The sequence below is a fragment of the Sylvia atricapilla genome, chromosome 3 (genome assembly GCF_009819655.1).
Source record: "Sylvia atricapilla isolate bSylAtr1 chromosome 3, bSylAtr1.pri, whole genome shotgun sequence".
NCBI lineage: Eukaryota > Metazoa > Chordata > Aves > Passeriformes > Sylviidae > Sylvia > Sylvia atricapilla.
In genome coordinates, this window is record NC_089142.1 from 56,797,797 (window position 1) to 56,817,975 (window position 20,179).

The 20,179-nt window shown below is 39.4% G+C and overlaps 1 protein-coding gene across 1 annotated transcript in view; it reads right to left on the reverse strand.

Annotated features, from left to right (window-relative positions):
• IGF2R (insulin like growth factor 2 receptor) overlaps positions 1-20,179 on the reverse strand; it is a 56,922-nt gene that overhangs the window by 22,113 nt on the left and 14,630 nt on the right. The window contains exons 4-24 of the mRNA XM_066315441.1: positions 19,690-19,788; positions 19,153-19,282; positions 18,020-18,140; positions 15,936-16,053; positions 15,387-15,549; positions 15,055-15,235; positions 14,214-14,317; positions 13,658-13,822; positions 12,822-12,962; positions 12,307-12,459; positions 11,294-11,425; positions 10,742-10,889; positions 9,161-9,338; positions 8,488-8,603; positions 7,941-8,103; positions 6,265-6,444; positions 5,139-5,240; positions 4,204-4,305; positions 3,333-3,507; positions 1,861-2,028; positions 1,178-1,321 (exon numbers count right to left, since the gene is read on the reverse strand). Coding sequence (XP_066171538.1) covers positions 1,178-1,321; positions 1,861-2,028; positions 3,333-3,507; positions 4,204-4,305; positions 5,139-5,240; positions 6,265-6,444; positions 7,941-8,103; positions 8,488-8,603; positions 9,161-9,338; positions 10,742-10,889; positions 11,294-11,425; positions 12,307-12,459; positions 12,822-12,962; positions 13,658-13,822; positions 14,214-14,317; positions 15,055-15,235; positions 15,387-15,549; positions 15,936-16,053; positions 18,020-18,140; positions 19,153-19,282; positions 19,690-19,788 — 2,983 coding nt within the window. The remainder of the gene's footprint in view (positions 1-1,177; positions 1,322-1,860; positions 2,029-3,332; positions 3,508-4,203; positions 4,306-5,138; positions 5,241-6,264; positions 6,445-7,940; positions 8,104-8,487; positions 8,604-9,160; positions 9,339-10,741; positions 10,890-11,293; positions 11,426-12,306; positions 12,460-12,821; positions 12,963-13,657; positions 13,823-14,213; positions 14,318-15,054; positions 15,236-15,386; positions 15,550-15,935; positions 16,054-18,019; positions 18,141-19,152; positions 19,283-19,689; positions 19,789-20,179) is intronic.

The window sequence follows — 20,179 nt, forward strand, 5'->3', positions numbered from 1 at the left end:
TAAAATAATATAACAGGGTAGCTTTAAGAGAGCTTTGAAGTAAACTGTCTCAAACCCCTGAAGCAGAACACAACGCACACATATTCACCAACACAGTTAGAGACATTGTGTACCTCAAGCCCTCGAGGAATAGAACAAGTTACTCCTGCATACCGAAATCTTTGAAACTGCACTAATTATCTGGTTCTACAGACTCATAAAAGACTACAGTACAGTTCAAGATATTAAACCGGCTAGAAATGCAGTAAAACATGGCATAAGCTTTTCATTCTGGCCTCATGCAGTTAGGAGGCTTCAACAACATTTGACTTTCTCAATTAGTTTCAATTGGGTAGAGTAAATTTTCTTCACAATGGTGAGTATGGGGCTGTGTTTTGGATTTGTGCTGAACACAGGGTTGATAATTGATTTTTGTTATTGCTTAGCAGGGCTTACACGAGCCAAGGCCTTTCTGCTTTTCCTACTGTCACATGGCAAGGGAAGTTGGGAGGCTGGGAGGAGACACAGCAGCAGCAGGTGACCCAAACTGGCCACAGGGATATCCCACATCATGCTCAGTATATAAAGTAGGGGAAAGAAGAAGGAAAGAAGGACATTTGGAATGATGGTGTGTGTATTCCTAAGTCACTGTTACATGTGATGCAGTCCTGCCCTCCTGGAGATGGCTGAACACCTGCCTGCCCATGGGAAGCAGGGAATTAATGCCTTGTTTTGCTTTGCTTGTGCACCCAGCTTACCCTTTGCCCATTAAATTGTCTTTACCTGAAAGCACGAGTTCTCACCTTCACCCTTCTGATTTTCTCCCTGATCTTGCTGGTGGGGAAACTGAGCAAGCAGCTGCATGAGGCTGATTGCTGGCAGAGGTTAAACTATGATACTTCCCTATCTTCTTTAAAAAATAGTAATAAAATCACAGATCCTGGCAAATACTGCCCTCAATGCAATTTTCCCAAATGCATGAATAAACATCTCAATGTAAGAGTCCCGATAAGCATTAAGACTGCTCTCAGTTTGCAAAAGTCTGTTTATTAATACTCCTGACATAGTCACTCAGGTCTATGCTACTTCTGCAATTAAAAGGACAGGAGGCAATAAATCTTACTAAAATACCCAGGGATATCATTCTGACTATAAGTTCTTGCATCAGCAGACATAAGTTAAGAAGCACTTGGCTTACCAGGACATCCAGTCACATACGGCAAAGGCTTGCAGACATTCAAGAAAAACGTTCGCTTTTTTGCTTCCTTTGAAGTGTCTATAGCAACCCACGGCTCACCCTCTTTGCTCAAGTCACTTAAGTCATACTCATTGCCAGCAGCATCTGGAAGAAATGCAGTAAGCTGAGAGAACTTAATACTTGCAGCAGAATTGGATTTGAAATAACTAATTTCACTGACAAATACATAATTCAAAATAACTTTCAGAATCACAATAGATATATATTAAGAGAATGTACTGTTGCCACAAAAACCTCACCATGCCAAATGTAGAGTACAGTTCCCCTGACAGTTACTTCCCAAATGTAGCTTCTCCAAAATTCATAGATGAATTTTTACAGACGTCAATACTAAATGAATTCCTTTCCTTCAGAGTTGGGCTGAAGCAGCATCATTCACAATAATGATTAAATGTTTTCAAAGTATCAGCTTTCTAGTGCATACAACAAGGTTTTAAAATAGCTTCTTTCCCTGTTTTTGTAAGTTAAGCCTGCTCCAAACAACCTACAACTTCTACAAAGATTTTAAGTCTTACAAATGTCATTGCAATAGGTATTCTTAAAGCCCTCCACCAAGCAGAAGTTTGCTGTTCAGTTAGTCCTTCCAATATGGGACAGAGCCCACCTAAATTCCAGGTACTTACCTGTAACCTGACAATCTACAGGAGCAGGAGCACAAGCCAGAGCTGTGTGAAACTCAAAAAAAGTATCATGGACTTGCAGCACGCTGTTTATCTCCTCACGCACAAACTTCAGCTCTCCAGGATATGAATCATTACAAATGAAAGTCACTCTGAACATGTCTGATGTTCCTATAAAACAAACATTTATCTACTGATGGTTCTGTTCGCAACATTTGAATTTACATTCAAGCTAATACTTGATTTCAAAATTTTCTAACAGTTTCTTATTACTAATTGCTTTGAGGATAACAGTACCTTACTGCTTATGGGGTTTTAGCTGTAAATATGCAAGCCTTCTTTAGAGAGCTATGAAAAATTGCCCAGCAACCACCACTATCTCTACAAACAAGAGACCAAAATGCCTTGACATTTCAAGAACATAACTACTTTCACGGACCTCTGTTCCCTATGTTCTTTGACATATATGAAGAAACAGAAACCCTTCAAAATACCAGTTTACCAGTGGTAACAGCAGCTTTTAAATTACATCACACAAAGTTTTGGGTTTGGGAGTTCTGTTTGGTTGTAAGAAGTTCAGTGTAATGACTGTAGAAGAAATAATACTGGTCCCATCAAAGCAGTATATTAAAAGCTAAGTTCTGTTTAGTCCTCAACAAGTTAAAGAATTATGTCAGGGAGTAGTATTTGTCATCAAAATGCCTAGTAGTGTTTTAAAAATTGTAAAACCTCTCAAAGCAAAATACATAAGAGCATAATCACTGTTACAGCTTATGCACAAAAATGTCACAACTGAGAAAATAAGAGATAGCATCCCAGCAATTTGTACAGAGGACAAGCACACCGAAGCATTTGAGATTCCCAAATCCAAAAAGTTTTCCCAGGGTCTTTTGCTGTTAAGATGTCATATTCCTTTCTATGAACCTCAGTTTCAGTATAATTGGAGAGCATCTAATATTAAAAAAACTAGATACACGTTTTTCGTTTATTTTATCTGCAAAAGAGACTTAAATTCACGAAGCAGATGTACATGAAGGATTCGAGCACTAATTCAAAAAATTCCATACAGGAAAGTATAAGCTTTCTGAAAACTGACCTTTCAGATATGAAACAACTTTAGAGAATCTTATCCATGAAACTGAAGCTAAAAGTTATTACTTCACTTAGAAAAAGAACCTGAGTTAATTTTGTTTTTCCAAATTTGACTATCCATTTCTCCATGCAAGGACCAGTATTTTTCATCTGCTAAGGAAAAGCCCCTACACTGTATTGAGTCACTTTTCCTAGAGTACATGCATTACTGAAAACTGAGCCATTACCTTCTGTGTAACTTTACTTCTTCCTAAACTTTCCATATGAGCCAGCTTGTTTAAGTAATTAACCCCAAGCCAAACAGAATTCAGTATATGAACTAAAGAAGCAATGAGGATCATTCACACTAAGTTGTTACAAGACACTGTATATCCTGAACTCACCTGACTCCACACGAAGAGGGCCTCTGTAGGTAAGAGTCAGAAACCCTTCGCTGGATAGATAAAGGGTTTTGTCCAATTCCAGCGGCCTCACAGGCATCAGATTTTCTCTTTCACACCCAGCAGCTGTTTTGCCATTGATTTTACCACAATATGACAAGTGTCCACAAATGTTTAGCTAGAAGTTTTGAAAACAAGTAGATGTACATAGTATGAACTGCACCAGAAAAACAAGGTCTGCATAGCCATTTCCACATCAGTGAAACCCTTGCCGAGAACTATTTCAAACAACACAGTTGTCTTGCAGTCTGGGAATGACAGACTTTAGTTCAACTATAATACAGTAAGAGTATCCTCAATCTTTAGATTACAGGGTCCACAAATTCTCCCCAGCAGAAGTACAGTGTGTGGCTCAGCAAGTTTATTCTTGGCCTAAAGATATCACTATGGTATTATCTGTGACAGCCTAGGATTACTGGAACATGCAGATTACATTAAAAACACTGATATAGACAGACTAAATCCCTGATATAGACAGACTAAATCTCTTTTTAGGCTTTCCCTGTCAATTTCTTCAGAATCAGCAGATAAATTGGTAGCACACAACAGAGTTCAAAAGGGGAAAATCATCTCAAAAAGGCAGCCTCAAAAATGTGGCTACATTATGTTCACCAAGAACCAGAAGTTTAATGCTTTTAAGACCATCTAAGAAGAATGAAGTTATTTTTCATTCCTTCCCTCAACCACAGTGCTTTCCTGCCAACTCATACTTCCTAAGAGGACTGAGTGAAAGCGCCACTAGATCACTAAGCAAGACAAAAAGAAAAATACAACAACAGCACTCATAAACAGATTGTACAGTCAAAATCCTTACCGAGAAAGTCTTCCCATTGCCAGTAACTGTATAGCCTTGCTCAGAAGCTAATGGCTGCAGGTTGAACAGAAAGCCAGTATTTGGATCTCGCACAGAGCAGGACTGGAAAAAAAAAATACAACAAAATTATTTTCTCCTTCTGCACTTCTGTTCAGATTTTACCTCTAACTTGTTTCAAGAGCCAAAGTAGTGATTTAGATGTATTCCTAGCCTGTATACCAGAACACCAGAAAACAGCTCTGATAGTAGCTTCCTTCATTTCTTTTATACATTTGTTCAATTCTTTTTGTCCACTGACATCAGCCACACCGACATATCGAAGTGGAATGTAACAGATGGCATTTATCATATTAGCAAAGAGCAAAGAAATTTTAACTGAGGGTTGTCTTCACACTAATATGTTTATGTTGAGACCTGTAAAGTAGAAGCAACTGAGTCAACTTCACAGAATATTCTGCATTAGAAGGCACCCACAAGGATCACCGAGTCCAATTCTTTAATGTATGACTCATACGGGGATCGAAGAAAGATCAAACCCTCAATCTTGGTGTTATTAGCACCATGCTCCAGCCAACTGAGCTAATCTCAGGGTTTAGTGTGAAAAAAGAAGTCTCATCTGATGATCTGCACAAAACAAGGACAATACATATCCTTACCTACAAACTCAATTTCACTAGCAGCACAGAAAGGGAATGAAACATTAAATGAAGCATTCAAGAGCAAGTAAACTGTTCAGAGAGAAAGTGTGACCTGAACACTTTGATCAGAAGGTAGACATTCCAGAAATACTTCAAAATAACGCAATAAGATATTACAAAACTACACCATGATCAACTTAAGAATTCACTTTAGTTATTTTTAAGAGCAACAGCAACCAAGAGTGCTAGAAAAAACCACTGTACATTGAGACTACAAATTACATGCTCCTTTCTCACCTGAGAATCATCTTTTGTTTCCTTGATTGGGCACGCAGCCTCAGTTTCCCATAAGAAAGTGGCCACACAATCCAGAATAGCTATAAACCGTGGGCTGCTACTCTGGAAACAGATTGCAGAGGAAGACCAGAGTAAGTGCAACAGCTAACACTTTGTCATGTTTGAGATTCCACCTTATGAGAAACTGTCAGGTTCTTCTAAAAGACTTCACTACAAAGGCACACAATTCCCACCCCAATTTATTTTGAAAGTCATCACTGGAAACTGTCTAGTTAAACACTTAGCATGTCACCAAGCATTAGCCAAGAACTGAATCTGACACCCAAGTATACAGATTAAATTCAATATTTAATCTAGACATGCATAACTAGATCTTTTCTCAGTCTAAGCTTTGAGGAGTTTTGGGGTATAATACACAGTTCATAATTTAAAAAAAAAAAAAGCAAAAGTAAAGCAACGGAAGTCTGTTAGGTGATGTAACAAGGTAACAGGAATATTAATTATAAACACTTCATGTCAGTGTTTTCAGACAAAAGCAAAGCAGTTCATAACTGCTCCATGTCACAGATTTTTCACCACACCTCTTGGGCTAAAGATCATGTGGGTGAGGGGAGAATAAGACCTGCAGATTCACAAAACCAGGAAGAAAAAGTCTACGCAAGCTAAGTCTAATAATTCCTTCAGTCTTAACTTCAGTATGTGGAGTTGTATACCCAAAAGCTCTATAGAAGTAAGAATTCTAGAATCAAAAATCTACCGAGAATGCAGAACCTAACACTGAGAATACATATTACAATATTTTTCCACTTGAGTGCCCACAATGTCTGCAGTTTTAAGCATTCACATATTTTTCATGCTAATTAGACTAGTCTGAAATATAATTGTACATCAAGGCTGTTAGTTTTTATCTAGTTCTTGTTTATGATAAAATACTCAGACACATGCTTCTCTAGCATCTAAATCAGCTCTGTTTTTACATCTCTATTTTAAACCCTCAAGAAGTCTCCCTTGCCACAGATCTGCTATACACTACACATCTTCATGTGGTTTCATGTTACAGGATGAGAAACCCACTATGAAGAAACTACTATGAAGAAATAACAGCTGGAAGATCATTTGTCCTTACAAGAGTGCCTCTGGAACAGACAAAGTGGATGGTGGTGGTGTACGTAGTTGTCTTTCCATCAGCATTGATGCACACAGAGCCATTTGCATAGGTTAGAGAAACATGTCCAGGTCTTTCAATCACTAGTTCTTTGCTGGCAACACCAAGATTACTAATAGAAGTGACTTCAGAATAAGAAGCCTAGAAATAAAGAAAAGTATGTTAACAACTTCTTAAAAAAATAGATACAACCAAAAAGAAGAGACCTACTACAGTAGTCCTGTACACAGTTTAAGAGTTTTGAAGATAAAGGTATAGAGACACCTCTACATATGTCTCACATTCTGCAGTCAAGTTTAACAGACAGCCTCAACAACTAGGTATGGTTTCATTTTTGTTGTCTTTGTTTTTAGTACAATAAGGTACTTGTAGTACCTTTAAAACACCCATCTGCATCTCCCAGGCTACACAGCTTGGCAATTTAGGGAGATAAATGTCTTCTGCAGTAGGTAGAATTTATTGCAGAGCTATTTAAAACAGTATGGGGAAGCCTCCAGGTGTTTTCAACATTGACTTCAGTGATCTGCCACACTTAGTAAAGGCTAAAAAAATCACTAACAGAAACTGAGCACTAGACAGTAGGTGCTACTACCAAAGTCTGAAGTCATCGTCACTTCAACATAAGTGGTGTTTCCTAGCTTTAAGAAACTACTTTAAGTCAATAGCAGCAACAAACTGCAGAATACACCTCCAAAATAACTGTCCTAAGACTTCTGCCCTTCAATAATTTTTTAACAACTCTGTATTTAGATTGACCCAATGTACCCACTTTTTTACTCCACTATCTCAAGCAGTGAAGTAATAAAGCCCTTAAGTGTTTCTACATGTAAAGTAAGCAGCCTTGCACAACAAGAGCTATTGCAAGCACAGGGAGTAATAATTATCTCTCAACTGCTGTGGTGGCAATTACTGGCTTCAGTCACTAACACATCCCCTTTAACAGTAAAGAGGGATGGTGTTCTCTCTGTTTTACAGAAGGAATTAGGATGGCTTGATGAGCCTCCAGTTCAGCTTTCCCTATAGCTGTGAGCAGCAACGAAGTCAGGCAGTGGGAAATGGGTAGATTCAGCCTGTCAGCTGTTATCACTTCCATGATAAATTGTAATACTCCAGGGCAATACAGAAGTAGAAGCCCTTAACACCACCAGACTTTTTTTTTTTTTTTTTTTTTTTTTTTTTAGTATTAAAACAACATCATCTGCCTAATCTACTCAGATCCAAAAAAACTTCAGGGAGGGTAGGGGCACAACAAAGAATCTTCAAATAATTTTTTTTCCACAGTTCAATCTAAAGCCAGACAAAATATCCAGGAGGACAGCCTGTTCTTAAAAAACGTGTATTCCTAGCAGTCTTTGAGATTCTGGCAATACACACAGAAGAGATGCAGTTTGTCTGCCTCTGAAACACAGGGCAAAAGATCATGAGTGTCAAACATGACACTGGTAAACATGACACTTGTAAAAATTAAAGCTTTGGTCTTTGAAGAGGTGGGCAGGAGCGCTACCATTTTGCTATGGTTATGCAACCATTATGGTACACAGAATATCCCTCTGCACAAGGAGTCAGAATTCACATGGCTGTCTTAACCTCACTCATGTGGCAAACCAGCTCTGAGCTGGGATGGGAAGGGTACTCACAGAAACGGGCCTGTATTCCATCTGACAGACAGACGCTCGCCGGTCACATCCCGGGACAGCAATCAGGGGCCGACAGACATTGATGTAGTACTTCTTGCGCTCACCTGCTCTTGAATTATCCACGGCATACCAGTTTTCACCTCTCTTCTCTGATTTTGCTAATCTGAGCAGAAGGAGAAAGTTCTGCTCTCAGAACACACATTCTTCGTAGACTCTATGCTTTCTCAGTCTCAAGAAATAGAGCAAACCTAAGGCATTCCCAACTAACTTTTCCCCTTCATTTTTAAGTGCTACAATTGGAAAGAATATTCCTGGGATATACAGCACAGTTGACAAGCTAATGTGTTTTTGTAAGTAAAACAAAACCACCCCAAAAAGTCAGTTTACATCCTGGGAGGAAGTCAACATACTAGAAATATTTCAACATACTTGCTGTCAAGACCATCACAACAGGTGAAGCTTCTGGCGCTGTCTACACAGGAAACCAACTTCAACCAGAACACCAAACTAGAACAGCTAAGTTACACTGCATGTGTCACTTTCCTACCTTGACAAGTCGTATTGGTCCATGGTGTCAGGATCCGTCACAAGACATTCGAGAGGAATTTCTGGACAAGCATGTTCAGTGTACCACCTGAAGTTGTAGGTATAGTTATCTTCTTTCTACAAATGAGCAGAATAGAGCCTCAGAGGGGCTTTCCACACTGACAACTTTGTGACCCACAGCTACTCCTTTACATGTGAAGCTTGCTATCTCCCCTTTGGGATATACCTTTTCAGACTGATTTGTGTTGGTCTGTCCTGTTACAGATATTGTCATTCCCTGTGTCACCAAAGATGCTCTTGCCAAAAAAACACCTGCTCTTGCTCTGTTAAACTGCTGTCTGCTGTGTACACAGTCCTACCATTTGTTACTTCTCAGCCAGTTTGGTTTTTTCCAGCCAGAAATACAAGATGATCAAAAGCACTAATAATTACATGGCCCAGGGACTAGAGCAAAGTGAGATAAGAATCTGGATCCAGGCAAACAGCTTACTGTTCACTGGTCAAGGAAAGCTTTATGGCTGCAACAAGAGCCAAATATACCAAGAGAAATAACTATTTCTTTAAATCTGCTTTATGGATAGTGGATATTTCTACACCCTGCTTGTACTTCTCTAGTAGATATTGTCCATATTTTAGGATGGAGATCCTTCCTTTCTTCATATAGAACTCCTTACCTGATATTCAGGCTGACCTATTCCAGCACCATGGTCGCACAGGAAAGTTATAAGTGTAGAGCGCTGTGTTTTATTCTCATTGTTGTATGCTGTACCATTTTTGTAGGTCAGCTGAATCAGGCCATCATAATAGGAAAGTTTGGAACTAGGCAGTCCAAGACTCCAAGACTGATCCTTACTAGAAAAGAAAAAGTGAGTTTTGAGAGGGACCAGAAAGCAAGAATAATTGTCTCTAAGAGAAGTTAAACAAATAATAACCACATAAGTTTATACAAGACACCATAATAGGACATAAATTTAAAAAGGTTGATTAGACCTCAGTGAGCTGAGATAAAAAGAACACTGCCAAAAGGAAACTTAAAACCTGCAGATGTCCAAATGTCCATCCTCCTTTCAAAAGGAAAGTTACATATTGCTTAGCTCTTTAGAAAACTTAAATATTCCCTTCTCTAAAAGGGTGACAATACCATCAAGTTCTCATTCTCCAAAGCAGAAGTCCGAGTGCAGACATTCATCTTGGGGTCAAAACTGGCCTCATCCAATTACATATGGCCAGTGAAGACTTGGCACTGCCCAACGGCTCTCTGCTAGGTGTCAGCTTTGGCTCAGGAATGTTTCTTCACTCTGACTCTCAATCAGATCTAGCTTGATCATCTTTCTCTGAAGAGCATTTTTAGGATCTGCAGTGAACTGTCCTTGGCTAGAGAGTAACCTGGAGCCAGTTCATGTACAGCTGCAAGTGTTTGCACCATACCCCCTCTCTGGCAGCAGACTGACCTGGAATCTGAAACGCACAGACAGTACCTCATACATAGTTTGTAAGAGGTAAAAGCAATGATGCTGTCAGAGTAGCAGCACACACTGGGACCACACCTGCAACAGCCCATTTAGTAAGGGAGATCACAGAACTGTTAAGGTTGGAAAAGACCTCCCAGATCATCAAGTCCAACCATCCTCTTAGCACCACCACCAAATCTTCACCACTGAACCATGTCCTCAAGTCCATATCCACACATTTTTTGAACACTTCCAGGGGTGGCAATTCCACAACTTCCTTGGGCAGCCTGCTTCAATGCTTGACAACCCTTTCCATGACAAAACTTTCCCTACTATCTAATCTAAACCTCCACTGGCACAACCTGAGGCCACATGGTACAGCATCCAAGCTCTGGGTTTCACCTCTACCTAAGGCAGCTCCCACTCATCCCAAGTGCAGCAAGCTCACATTCTTTAGGCCAGCTCTTAGAATACAGCTAACCCTCAACCTCTGGATTGCAGGTTGCCTTAATACAGCTGCAGCAGTTAATCTAGAGCTTACAAACCTTAGACTATGGATAACAAAAAGGGAGAGCAAGGGGCACATTCCATCTCAAAATTAGCTGTAAGTAAGATTACGTATATGCACATTTGGCTTGAAACAGCTGGCAGTACAATTACTTCAAATTATATGCTAATTACCTGAACCTGTTACAGGTAGCCCAGTAATTACTTTATATGCAAATTGTTCATTGTTGCACACAGACAACACCACATCATGCAACAAGGCAGCTTCTCTTACAGACAACAGAATTAGTTACTCACCTTCGCGTTACTTGGCAAGCTGCCGATTTTGTCTGACACTTGCCATCAGGCACACTGCCACAGACACTTATGTAAAATAAGTACTCCGTAGTCTCAACTGTATAGTAACTTTTTGCCTTGGCCAGAGGTGATAAATCAAAAGAAAAGCCTAATCAGAAAAGAATAAACTTTATCAGTTCTATTTTGTCCTGATATCTCACAGGTTTTGATTCAGTCAGTCACATGGCTAGTTCACCTCCCCCTGAGTAAGTCTTCTTCTATGTAATTACTGTTCCAGAAACAAAATTAACAAAGTAAAAGCATAGTTTCTTATACAGAGATATTTACTTCAGTAAAATACACATTACATCTATTTTCCTACATTCACTGGTGGAGTATTAAGCTCATGCTTAATACTAAGCTCATGCTGTTCTGATCTTCCATACACATGTACTTAAAACTGAGTGCTTAGCATTGAGTTGAACTCACTTTGCTCTTGAGTATCATAAGGACTTGTTATGGCATAAGTTTTATCTCTAATGACCTTTTGATTTGCTGAACAGAAATACATACCTGCCTGAGGATCAGACACCTGACAGTCATCTCCTTCAGTTTTAGACAGGACACACGCAGCAGCAGTATACCAGTCAAATGCATATGAACACTCATGCTCGGCCATCAAGATTGGAGCACTTTCTAGATCACCTGGTATCACAAGAGCAACATGTTACACACAGACATAGCCAGGCTGCCAACAGGAACTAGGAATCCACCTAAGAAACTAATTTCTTCTCAAAGCCAGACCAAGACAACCGTTAAAGTACTACTTCTTTGAAAACAGAACCAAAATTATTTTTCACAAAATCTTTGTATCCTCCTCCCCAAAATAAAAATTTACCGCAGAGGTAAAGGTGCAGGGCTCAATCTGCTCCTGAGAACCACCATAATATTTGAAAAAAATGTCTACTTTGATACACAAAATCAGTGCTTTACTACAAAGCAATAGTTATATTAGCAAATAGTGCATAATCTGATCCTAACAGTCAGCACACTTGGAAGTTTCAACTTCCTCAGAGGTAGAGGAACGCAGGTTTTCTATATTCCTGAGAGGTAGTTAACTAGCAGGCTATTATAATCAACATGAACAATATTAACTTGTGTAAATGTTTCCGCCTTTCATAAACTGCCAGCAGTTTAGATAGAAACCGTATTTATTGGAAAAGAAGGCTCAAGTATCTGATTTCAGTTCAGAACTACTCTTTCCAATCAAGACAATACAGAGAAAGAAAGTGCTTCGTATAGCTTCCAGATATTTGTGGAGTTTTAAACATTTAGGCATACTTTAATCATGTTTGGAAGAATTTGTCAAGAGATTTATTTCAAGAGTTTTTAAAGAGTACTTGCATAAAAGGTAAACAGAACTAAATACCTGCAATTACATTGCCATCATCCTAGTAAACAAACCCCAAACACTTCAAGCTTTTGCACAGAAAGAGATGGAAGACATGCTAATATTTAGCTCCCATGTGTGGGCTTATTAAGTGACCTTCAGTTTTTAACTGGATCAATGAACAGGATGTTCTCACCTGGTCTGCATATCAGAGTGATGACTGTTTGGATTTTTTCTTTTTCTTTAGAAGGACAGCTGTCTCCATTTGAATAGATAAGTTGAATATTTTCTCCAACCTTTTTTGGAGAAGATACAAATGCTCCAAGATTCTTACTGTTGTTTTGCTTATCTGAAAAGACAGTAAATTCAGAACTTCTGTTTCTCTGAAAACAAGTGAAGCTTCTGTTAGATACTAAGACTTTCCACTTATCTAGTAAATGAGAGAATACCATTAGGAGTTTGATTTTACCTTGCCAAACCATGCTACAAAGCCTACAATTCTTTAGTTACAAAAAGCTGCTTCCATTCTTTCTTCAAGCATCTCTGAGATCACAAGAAAAACATGCTGCTATCTTCTGTTTCCTCAAATAAATTAAGGCACTCGGGACAACCAACCCCATTTGCACAGGTAGTGCCAAGCCTTCAGAGGTTTAAAGAAACAATGAACCAAAAAAACTCCAGAAACAGCACCAAGAAAAACCCCTGACTCACCTACAGAGCAAACAGCAGCACCATCTGAACAGCTGAAAGCTCCTCCTTTCTTCCACACTTTATGGCAGACATTGATGTAGTAATGTTTCCTTCCTACCTCTGTAAAGCTACTGTCCACAGCTTCCCAGTTCTGGGCTGACTCTGAAATATAAAGGGTTGTTAAGAACACGTAATCTGGCTAAATTGTTTCAGCATCTCCATGCCAAAATGCCTTTTATTATAGAGTACCCCACACTTGTGTGATGACCTCTCTTTCAGAGCATCCCCCAGCAGAGATAAGCCCCAATTTCAGCTCCATTTCCCTACCAGCTGAGATCACCACCTGCATCTGTCCCATGAAGCCATAGCTGCCACATCCTGCCATTTTTGGATGGGTCCAAAGGTATCCTCTTAGCACAAGCCACTTGGTGGAAGCTGCTGAGCCATGGTGGATCCTGATTGGCACAAGTTGCCCAGAGAGATGGTGGATGCCCCCTCCCTGGAAGTGTTCAAGGTCAGGCTGGATGGGGCTTTGAGCAAACTGATCTAATGGAAGGTGTGCCTGCCCTTGACAAAGAGTCAGGCTAGATGACCTTTAATGGTCCCTTCCAACCCAAACTGTGAATCTGTGACTTAAAACCACTTATGATGGCAGCAACCACAGCAGTCGTGGACATGGCAACTTTCGTAAAGCGTTCAGTCTGTTCAGAATGAGGGAAGCAAACACCAGCATCTCAGAAATTTAAATTGTTAATAATAACAAAAGCTGGCTAATATTCAGCTAAAGAACTGCACTGGACATGGCATGTAAACTCAGGACTGTAAAAGTAACTGAAAGCTAGTTTCTATTGCCATACCTGAACTGCGGATAAGAGGTGACAAGTCATAGTGCTTTCGCTTATCAGTAACTCTGCAAAGGAGATCTTTTTTCTCTTTAATACATGCATATTTTGTATCCCAAGTGAAAAAATAGGTGCAGTCAACTTCACCGGTGAATACTGGAGTTCCTCTACCATCATTACCTTAACACAGAAAACAGATGGACAGATATGAGGTTTCTAGTGGAGGAAGGGGAAAAAGGCAAGGAGACATAAGGACTATGAGCAAGGAAGACAAAAAGTCCTTTCGCTGCAGAGGACTTGTGTTTCTGTTTGGTTTGGTTTTTTTTACCATTGGCTAAGAAAAAAAGGCTCTTTTATACTTCTGTCTTCTCAATCATCAGTGTAAATTTCCACTAGCAGTGCTACTACACAGCACAACCTGCCAGCCATCAAAATTACTGCTCAATGTAACATTAATATTTATTTTTTGTCCTAGCTGCAGCTCAAAGCAAGCACTCATTTCAGCATAAGGTCTACGAGCAAGCACAGGAGCCAAATCCTGAGCAGAGCTGTCACAGCCTGTTAAACTCACCTGCTGTTTCATTGCACTCGAAGTTTATGACAGTCATTCTCTGAAAGCCGGAACTACAGGGAGCCCCATTCGGATAAATTAAAGTGAGATCCCCATCAGAGTACCTGAGTAAGAAGTCAGTTTTAGATAGAAATGGGTGGTCAGAAAATTGCACAGTGCTCCTCACATAACAGAAGTCACATTCTGGTTCATTTATTAATTGTCTCACTCCAAGGGAAAACAAATGCTAGTGCACCATCAATACTGACATTTCTACAGCAACAAAGGCTTGCATCCACTGATTTTTCTGATCACTTTTCATTAACTTCTATAGAGATTAAAGAATGCTCTAAAGCTCCCCTAGGTATGGTGGGATATCTATTCCCACTAGTTTATTTTGTGGCTATTTCTGCAAGAGGAGAAAGTCATACTTCCTGGAAGATCACTGCAACAAACCAGTCACAGATAAAATGAAAGACTGTAAAGCAGAGATTGTATCTACATGAATTATCTCACGCAAACTCTTGCCCCTATATGCCACTTGGGAATCAGCTTCTTCTGACACTGCTTTACATGTAGAACATGTAAAACAGAGGTCAACAGGCAGTGCAGCACAATCGGCAATTGGGACAACAAAGTCAGTGGAAGTCTTTCTGTTTAGACAATGGCCTCTGCCAATTTCACTGGCTCCTCTGTTTGCTAATGCTATCCTGGTATACTATTTCGATTTTTCTAACAAAAAAGTGAGCAAAAAAGTTTGCATTTTGTATCAATTGCTGATTATGTGACAAGTAAGTAAGCATCAAAGCAGGAAACAAAGACCAATGAGACCAGTTAGCAGGGCTAAAGACCATTTACACACCTTAGGGTTTGGTTTGCAAATCTTCCTGCCACTTTTTGCTGGTTATTTGAACGTTTTACTTGGCAAGATGAAATGTATCCTGTATCGTCCTTGCAGTTACCTGCAGTGGTTTCCCCACATACATTCAGGTAATAGAAATACTCCTCTTTGTCATCTTTGGCTGAATATGGTGTAACATATTCTGAATGAATAAAAAACAAAAAAGTTTTTTAACACATATCACGACAGACATGAAGCTCCAAATATCAACAGAGGACATTTTTTTGTCCGTAAATAAGAAAATGCAAAACTGGCTAGTAAAAGCCACAAAAAAAGAAAAATACTGAGCTTACCTGAAAATTGATGAAGAGGACTTAAGTCAATGGAGATATCATGTTGTTCATTAGTCAGACGACAGTTCTTACTCTCCAGGTAATCCCTGTGACAGGCATACTCAGTGACCCACTCAATTTCATACCGGCAATTTGTTTTTGCTGTAAGTTTGGGACCTGCACTCTAAAATGGAAGTGAATAGAAGTTAAATTATAAGTAGACTTACTTGAAATATAATCTTTAAAGCAACAGTATCACATTCCTTTAAGATCAGTAACAACTACTTCACCTGTAACTTACTTAAAATGCAAACATTGTTTCTGGCCTTGAACCTGGAAACGGACAACCAAATTCACCAACACAAGAGACAACACACTCCTGAGGAAATTTTATTCAAGTTCTTGTTATTTCTTAAGTTCTAGAAGACTTTAGGAGTATATCTAGAATCTCACACTCTTCACAAACTATAAGCCAGGAATGCTCTCTTCAGGTCTCAATAAAAATGAAAGATAATGCACACAAAAGTTAAAGACCAACCAGTTAACACAAAGTGAAATATTGATGTTTACCTCTTCTCCCCTCTTTGATGGGCAAACAAAAGTGATTGTCACTGCTGGATTGTGGCCTAGGCAGAAGCCTGGCCTTTCTTCATCCTGCTTGTATTCTCTCTCATAACTCAATACAAGCCTAGAAATAGAAAACAACAAACCAAAAAGACAAGTAAGACACCACACTGTACAGAAGAAGGATATTCTTGAAACATTCATTCTTTGCTAGACACTCAGGCAGAATATATCAAGGTAGCCCTTGCTCCTGAATGCAACTTTTATGGAGATCCTCATTCCTTTAACCTTAGAGTTAATAAAAAAAAAATTAAAATAGTCCCAGCAAGTTTACTTAATACAGTATCTTCTGGTACCCTACTTAAGACTATGCTGAATGCCTTGTGACTCATATTGTAGCAAGAATTTAGCTGATAATCACAGGAACACAGGATAATTGCAGTTTTGCTCTCAAAACTACTGCTGGAGAGCAGACGTGGCAAATGTTCTTGCAACTTTTAAAGCAATACCCAGTCAAGTTTTGCTACATTCCTGTACTTTATCACCTCTCTACATACAAACTCTTCCCATTCTGCCCCCAGAATTAACAGCAAAACTAACTCATCGGCAAATTGACAGGAGCAAGGCAACTGGGTCAGATCAGGTGAACAGAAGTAAGAGAATAAAACACAGTAATTATCTGACAGGGAGAGACAAATAGCAAGATGACTTGGATGAGAGAACAGGAAGAACGGCTTCCAGCTAAGCATCATTATGCAGTTTAACAGGCATAAGACAACAGCTCCCAGGGCAGTGACATTCTGGCTTCAGACAAGCTACACCTCTAGCTGGCCTCTCTGTACCTCAGGACACACATATCCAATCACCTTACTCCTTCTCAGGCCACCCTAACATGATAGAACACATACAGTGAATATTCCTGAAGCACCAAAGAGCTCTTCAATCCCAGCAGGGGCAAGCTCGCTTGCCTAGCACTTTTCTAGAGAACTAATAGTTGCACTTCAGTATGATAATAAGTTTATCCCTCCTCAGAGGTAAGCTACTGCCTTGGTACAGAACACCTCAGTCGCTTGTTTCATACTGGGGATAAGCCCTGCAACAAAGGACTGACAACTTCATTTGTAAACTGAAATAAAACCCTCAACTTCATCACAGATAGGTCAGATCCTCCCTGATATTAATTTATTCTGCTTGTTTTCTTCAGGTGGCATCTGAAATAACAAGAGTTCTGCAGAAATCAACTTGGGTGCTATTGATGCTACAGACAAGGCGAGCAGGCTCAGATGATCTGACGCTCAGAAATATCAGCATATTAAGTTCCTTGAACCACATTAGTCCATTTGGGTGGTGCTTTAACATGTTTTTTTTTTTTTGACTGTTTACGGTTTTCTTTAGTTGGTGGTAGAGATTCTGGTGGTGAGGTGGTTTTTAGGGGGCTTTTTGGTCGCTTCATTCTTTTTTATATTCATTTGGGGGGTATTTTGTTGGTTTGGTTTTTTTACACTTACAACACAAAAGGCAGTAAACATAGAGTATCATCAAGAAAAGTTTCTTGTAATTCCAGCTCTACTACCACAAGGAACACTAAGTCTTGCATTGCTTATCTTTTTTTTTTCTGCTAAGAACTCATTAATGCAAAGAAAAAAAACGAACCCACAGAAGGCAACATCTGGTCCTATTCTCAACTTTTAAAGTACTTCTGGGGAGTAGACTGAGCCAAAAGCAGTGCACAACCCCACAGTGAGCCAAATGCATTTACCCTGTGGGCCTCAGACAGGAGACGGACAGGACCAAATCTTACTCTACTGCTTGTGGGTCAAGAGCACAAATCACCCCTTACTTCTAAGAGTTCTGCAATTCTGTAAAAAGGAGTCTCTCACAACAAAGGAGAAAATTTGATCTATTATGGCAGTACCACAGAATGCCTGACAGACTGCTCTGACAGTATTTTTGAATAGTTTTCTGCGATTGCTTCAACACTAAAGAGGGATTAATGTTAAATTTTAGGAGATTCATCTGCGGCCCAGAGCACTGTTTCCAGGCCAGATGACTGAAGTGTCCACAGAAGTATCACCACAAAAATCACATACCTGTCTTCGTCTTGAAGCTTCAGCTGCTCCTTTGGACGGCCAACATCATATGCCAGACCATTGTGTAACAAGCAAGCAGCACTGCCAGCAGGGCACTTTCTGGTCTCTTCATTTGATCTTCCTGGTTATAGCACACAGAAAAGATGTTACAGGACAAAGTTTCTGAGCCCTGCTCTACCTTGAAGATTCTTGCCATTTTATCTCTTGGTTCTTCTAAAAATAGTTTTAAAAATATGCTACCTGAGAATGTCAAACTGACAAGACAAATCTTGGAGTGCTAGTGGTAATTTATGCTGCGTTAGTTGGGGACACCAAATTCATCCTTCCTGACAAAGCAGCTGCTTCTAGTTGCTAATACAGCTTCTGGATACATAGGGCTTTGAACCACTTCTGAAAGCGTGCCAAGTATTTATTTTTTTCTTCCCCCGAAACCAAGCAACCCCTCCTTGCAGGGAAGGTTTTATCCCCTTTGTTTCTTATTAACCATCTAATTCAAAGTTGCTAGCAGAAAGTTTTATACTAGTCAGATGTTTAAAAGAATAGACCTCTCACTAAAACTAGAAGCATTAAACCTGTAACAGGGGCACAAAACACATATTTAACTGCAGAGTAAAAATTGCAGTGGGAGTATACAGCTAAATTAACCTTTTCAGCAAGTTTCAAGTACATGATTTTGCTGGTTTAATTCCTTATATACACAGCTCTCAGCTGAGAGGAAAGTGCTAGCTATGCATCAGTATTTAAGCAAGGACCTAAACAATATTTTAGATGCACCTCAGTACATTCATCAGGAACTGGGCAACAACCTGGAGTCCAAAGGAATAAATTTAGAGCACACAAAGCCCTGTGACAACAATATTCGTCCAACTTGGCAGCAAACAAACGCAGATACAAGACAAGCTGTGCTCTCCCACTTAGAAAATGTGACTTAAACTGTACTAACAGTACTTGTGCATCCAGAAGGGGCATATCTCTGCACACCTCAATACTTGGAGGGTAGGGAGTTTGAAATAATTATCTAAGTCTTGAAATACTGATCTTTGGACATAGGACAACTTTAATGGAGACAACAGCAAAGAACCACACAACAAGAAATGTACACACTGACAGGTGACACAAGAAACAATTCACACCTATGTCCCTGCAGACATTTATGAACAAGGAATCATCATCAGAATCATCCACCAAGTAGTGTCCTGAAATCTGGATGAGAGGATTCAAGTCATGTTTCTTGTGATCTCCATCAAACACATAGCAAGGAACCTAGAGCAACAACAAAAAAAATTACATCCAAACAATGCAACAAAAGTAGGGTGAAGTTATGAACAGGCATGAAGCCCAGTAAGTATGTGGAAAAGTTTTTTACTTCTGGGTGCTCAAAGCTAGACATACTGATTAAAAGGAGGCATAAGGAGGCATCCAAAGTTAGACTATTTTGCTCCAGCTTTTAGAAGAGTTTTACCATAAACAAGCACCCAATGTACAGAAAAAGTTCAAGAGTTATTTAAAATTCTCAGCTCCACCAACTTCCAACATTTATGCTTTACATACGTATGAAAAACATACATTTATGGAGGTTGTTCAGATTAGCTTGGGGTGGGGACAGGCAATTAGAGAAAAATAGTCATTTATGTGAAGAGTAAGTTCTGCATGGGTAGTACATAGATTACCTCTTTCACAGGTTTAAACAAGTCTTTCTTGCAAGCCACAAAGGTCCTCCATTCAAAATAGTGCACACATTCTGTTGCTGTTACAAATTCAGGGGTACCCTATTTAAGTAAGAAAAAATATTGCTTTGAAAAATAGACTGGTTTTATTTTACATCTGTAGACATTAGGAAGTTTATTCAAGAGATTAAGAAAAACAGGATACAGCACAGAACAAGGGCATACAGTTTCTCAATGGCACTTGTAAACAGCAAGATTGTTATATAACAGCTTTGTTGGGCAACTCAGGAAGATACAGGATGCCAAATCCTTAGTCTGCATATGCATCAATACTCAACATGTGCCAGTCCTAATATGCAGTAACTGTACTCCTTCTTTTAGAAGTGCTTGCTATGCCAGCTGATAATGACAAAAGCACCAGTCATATCTGCTTACTAGAAAGGAAGACACCGATAGAAATGCATATAAATAGGTAAACACAGTGAGGCAATGC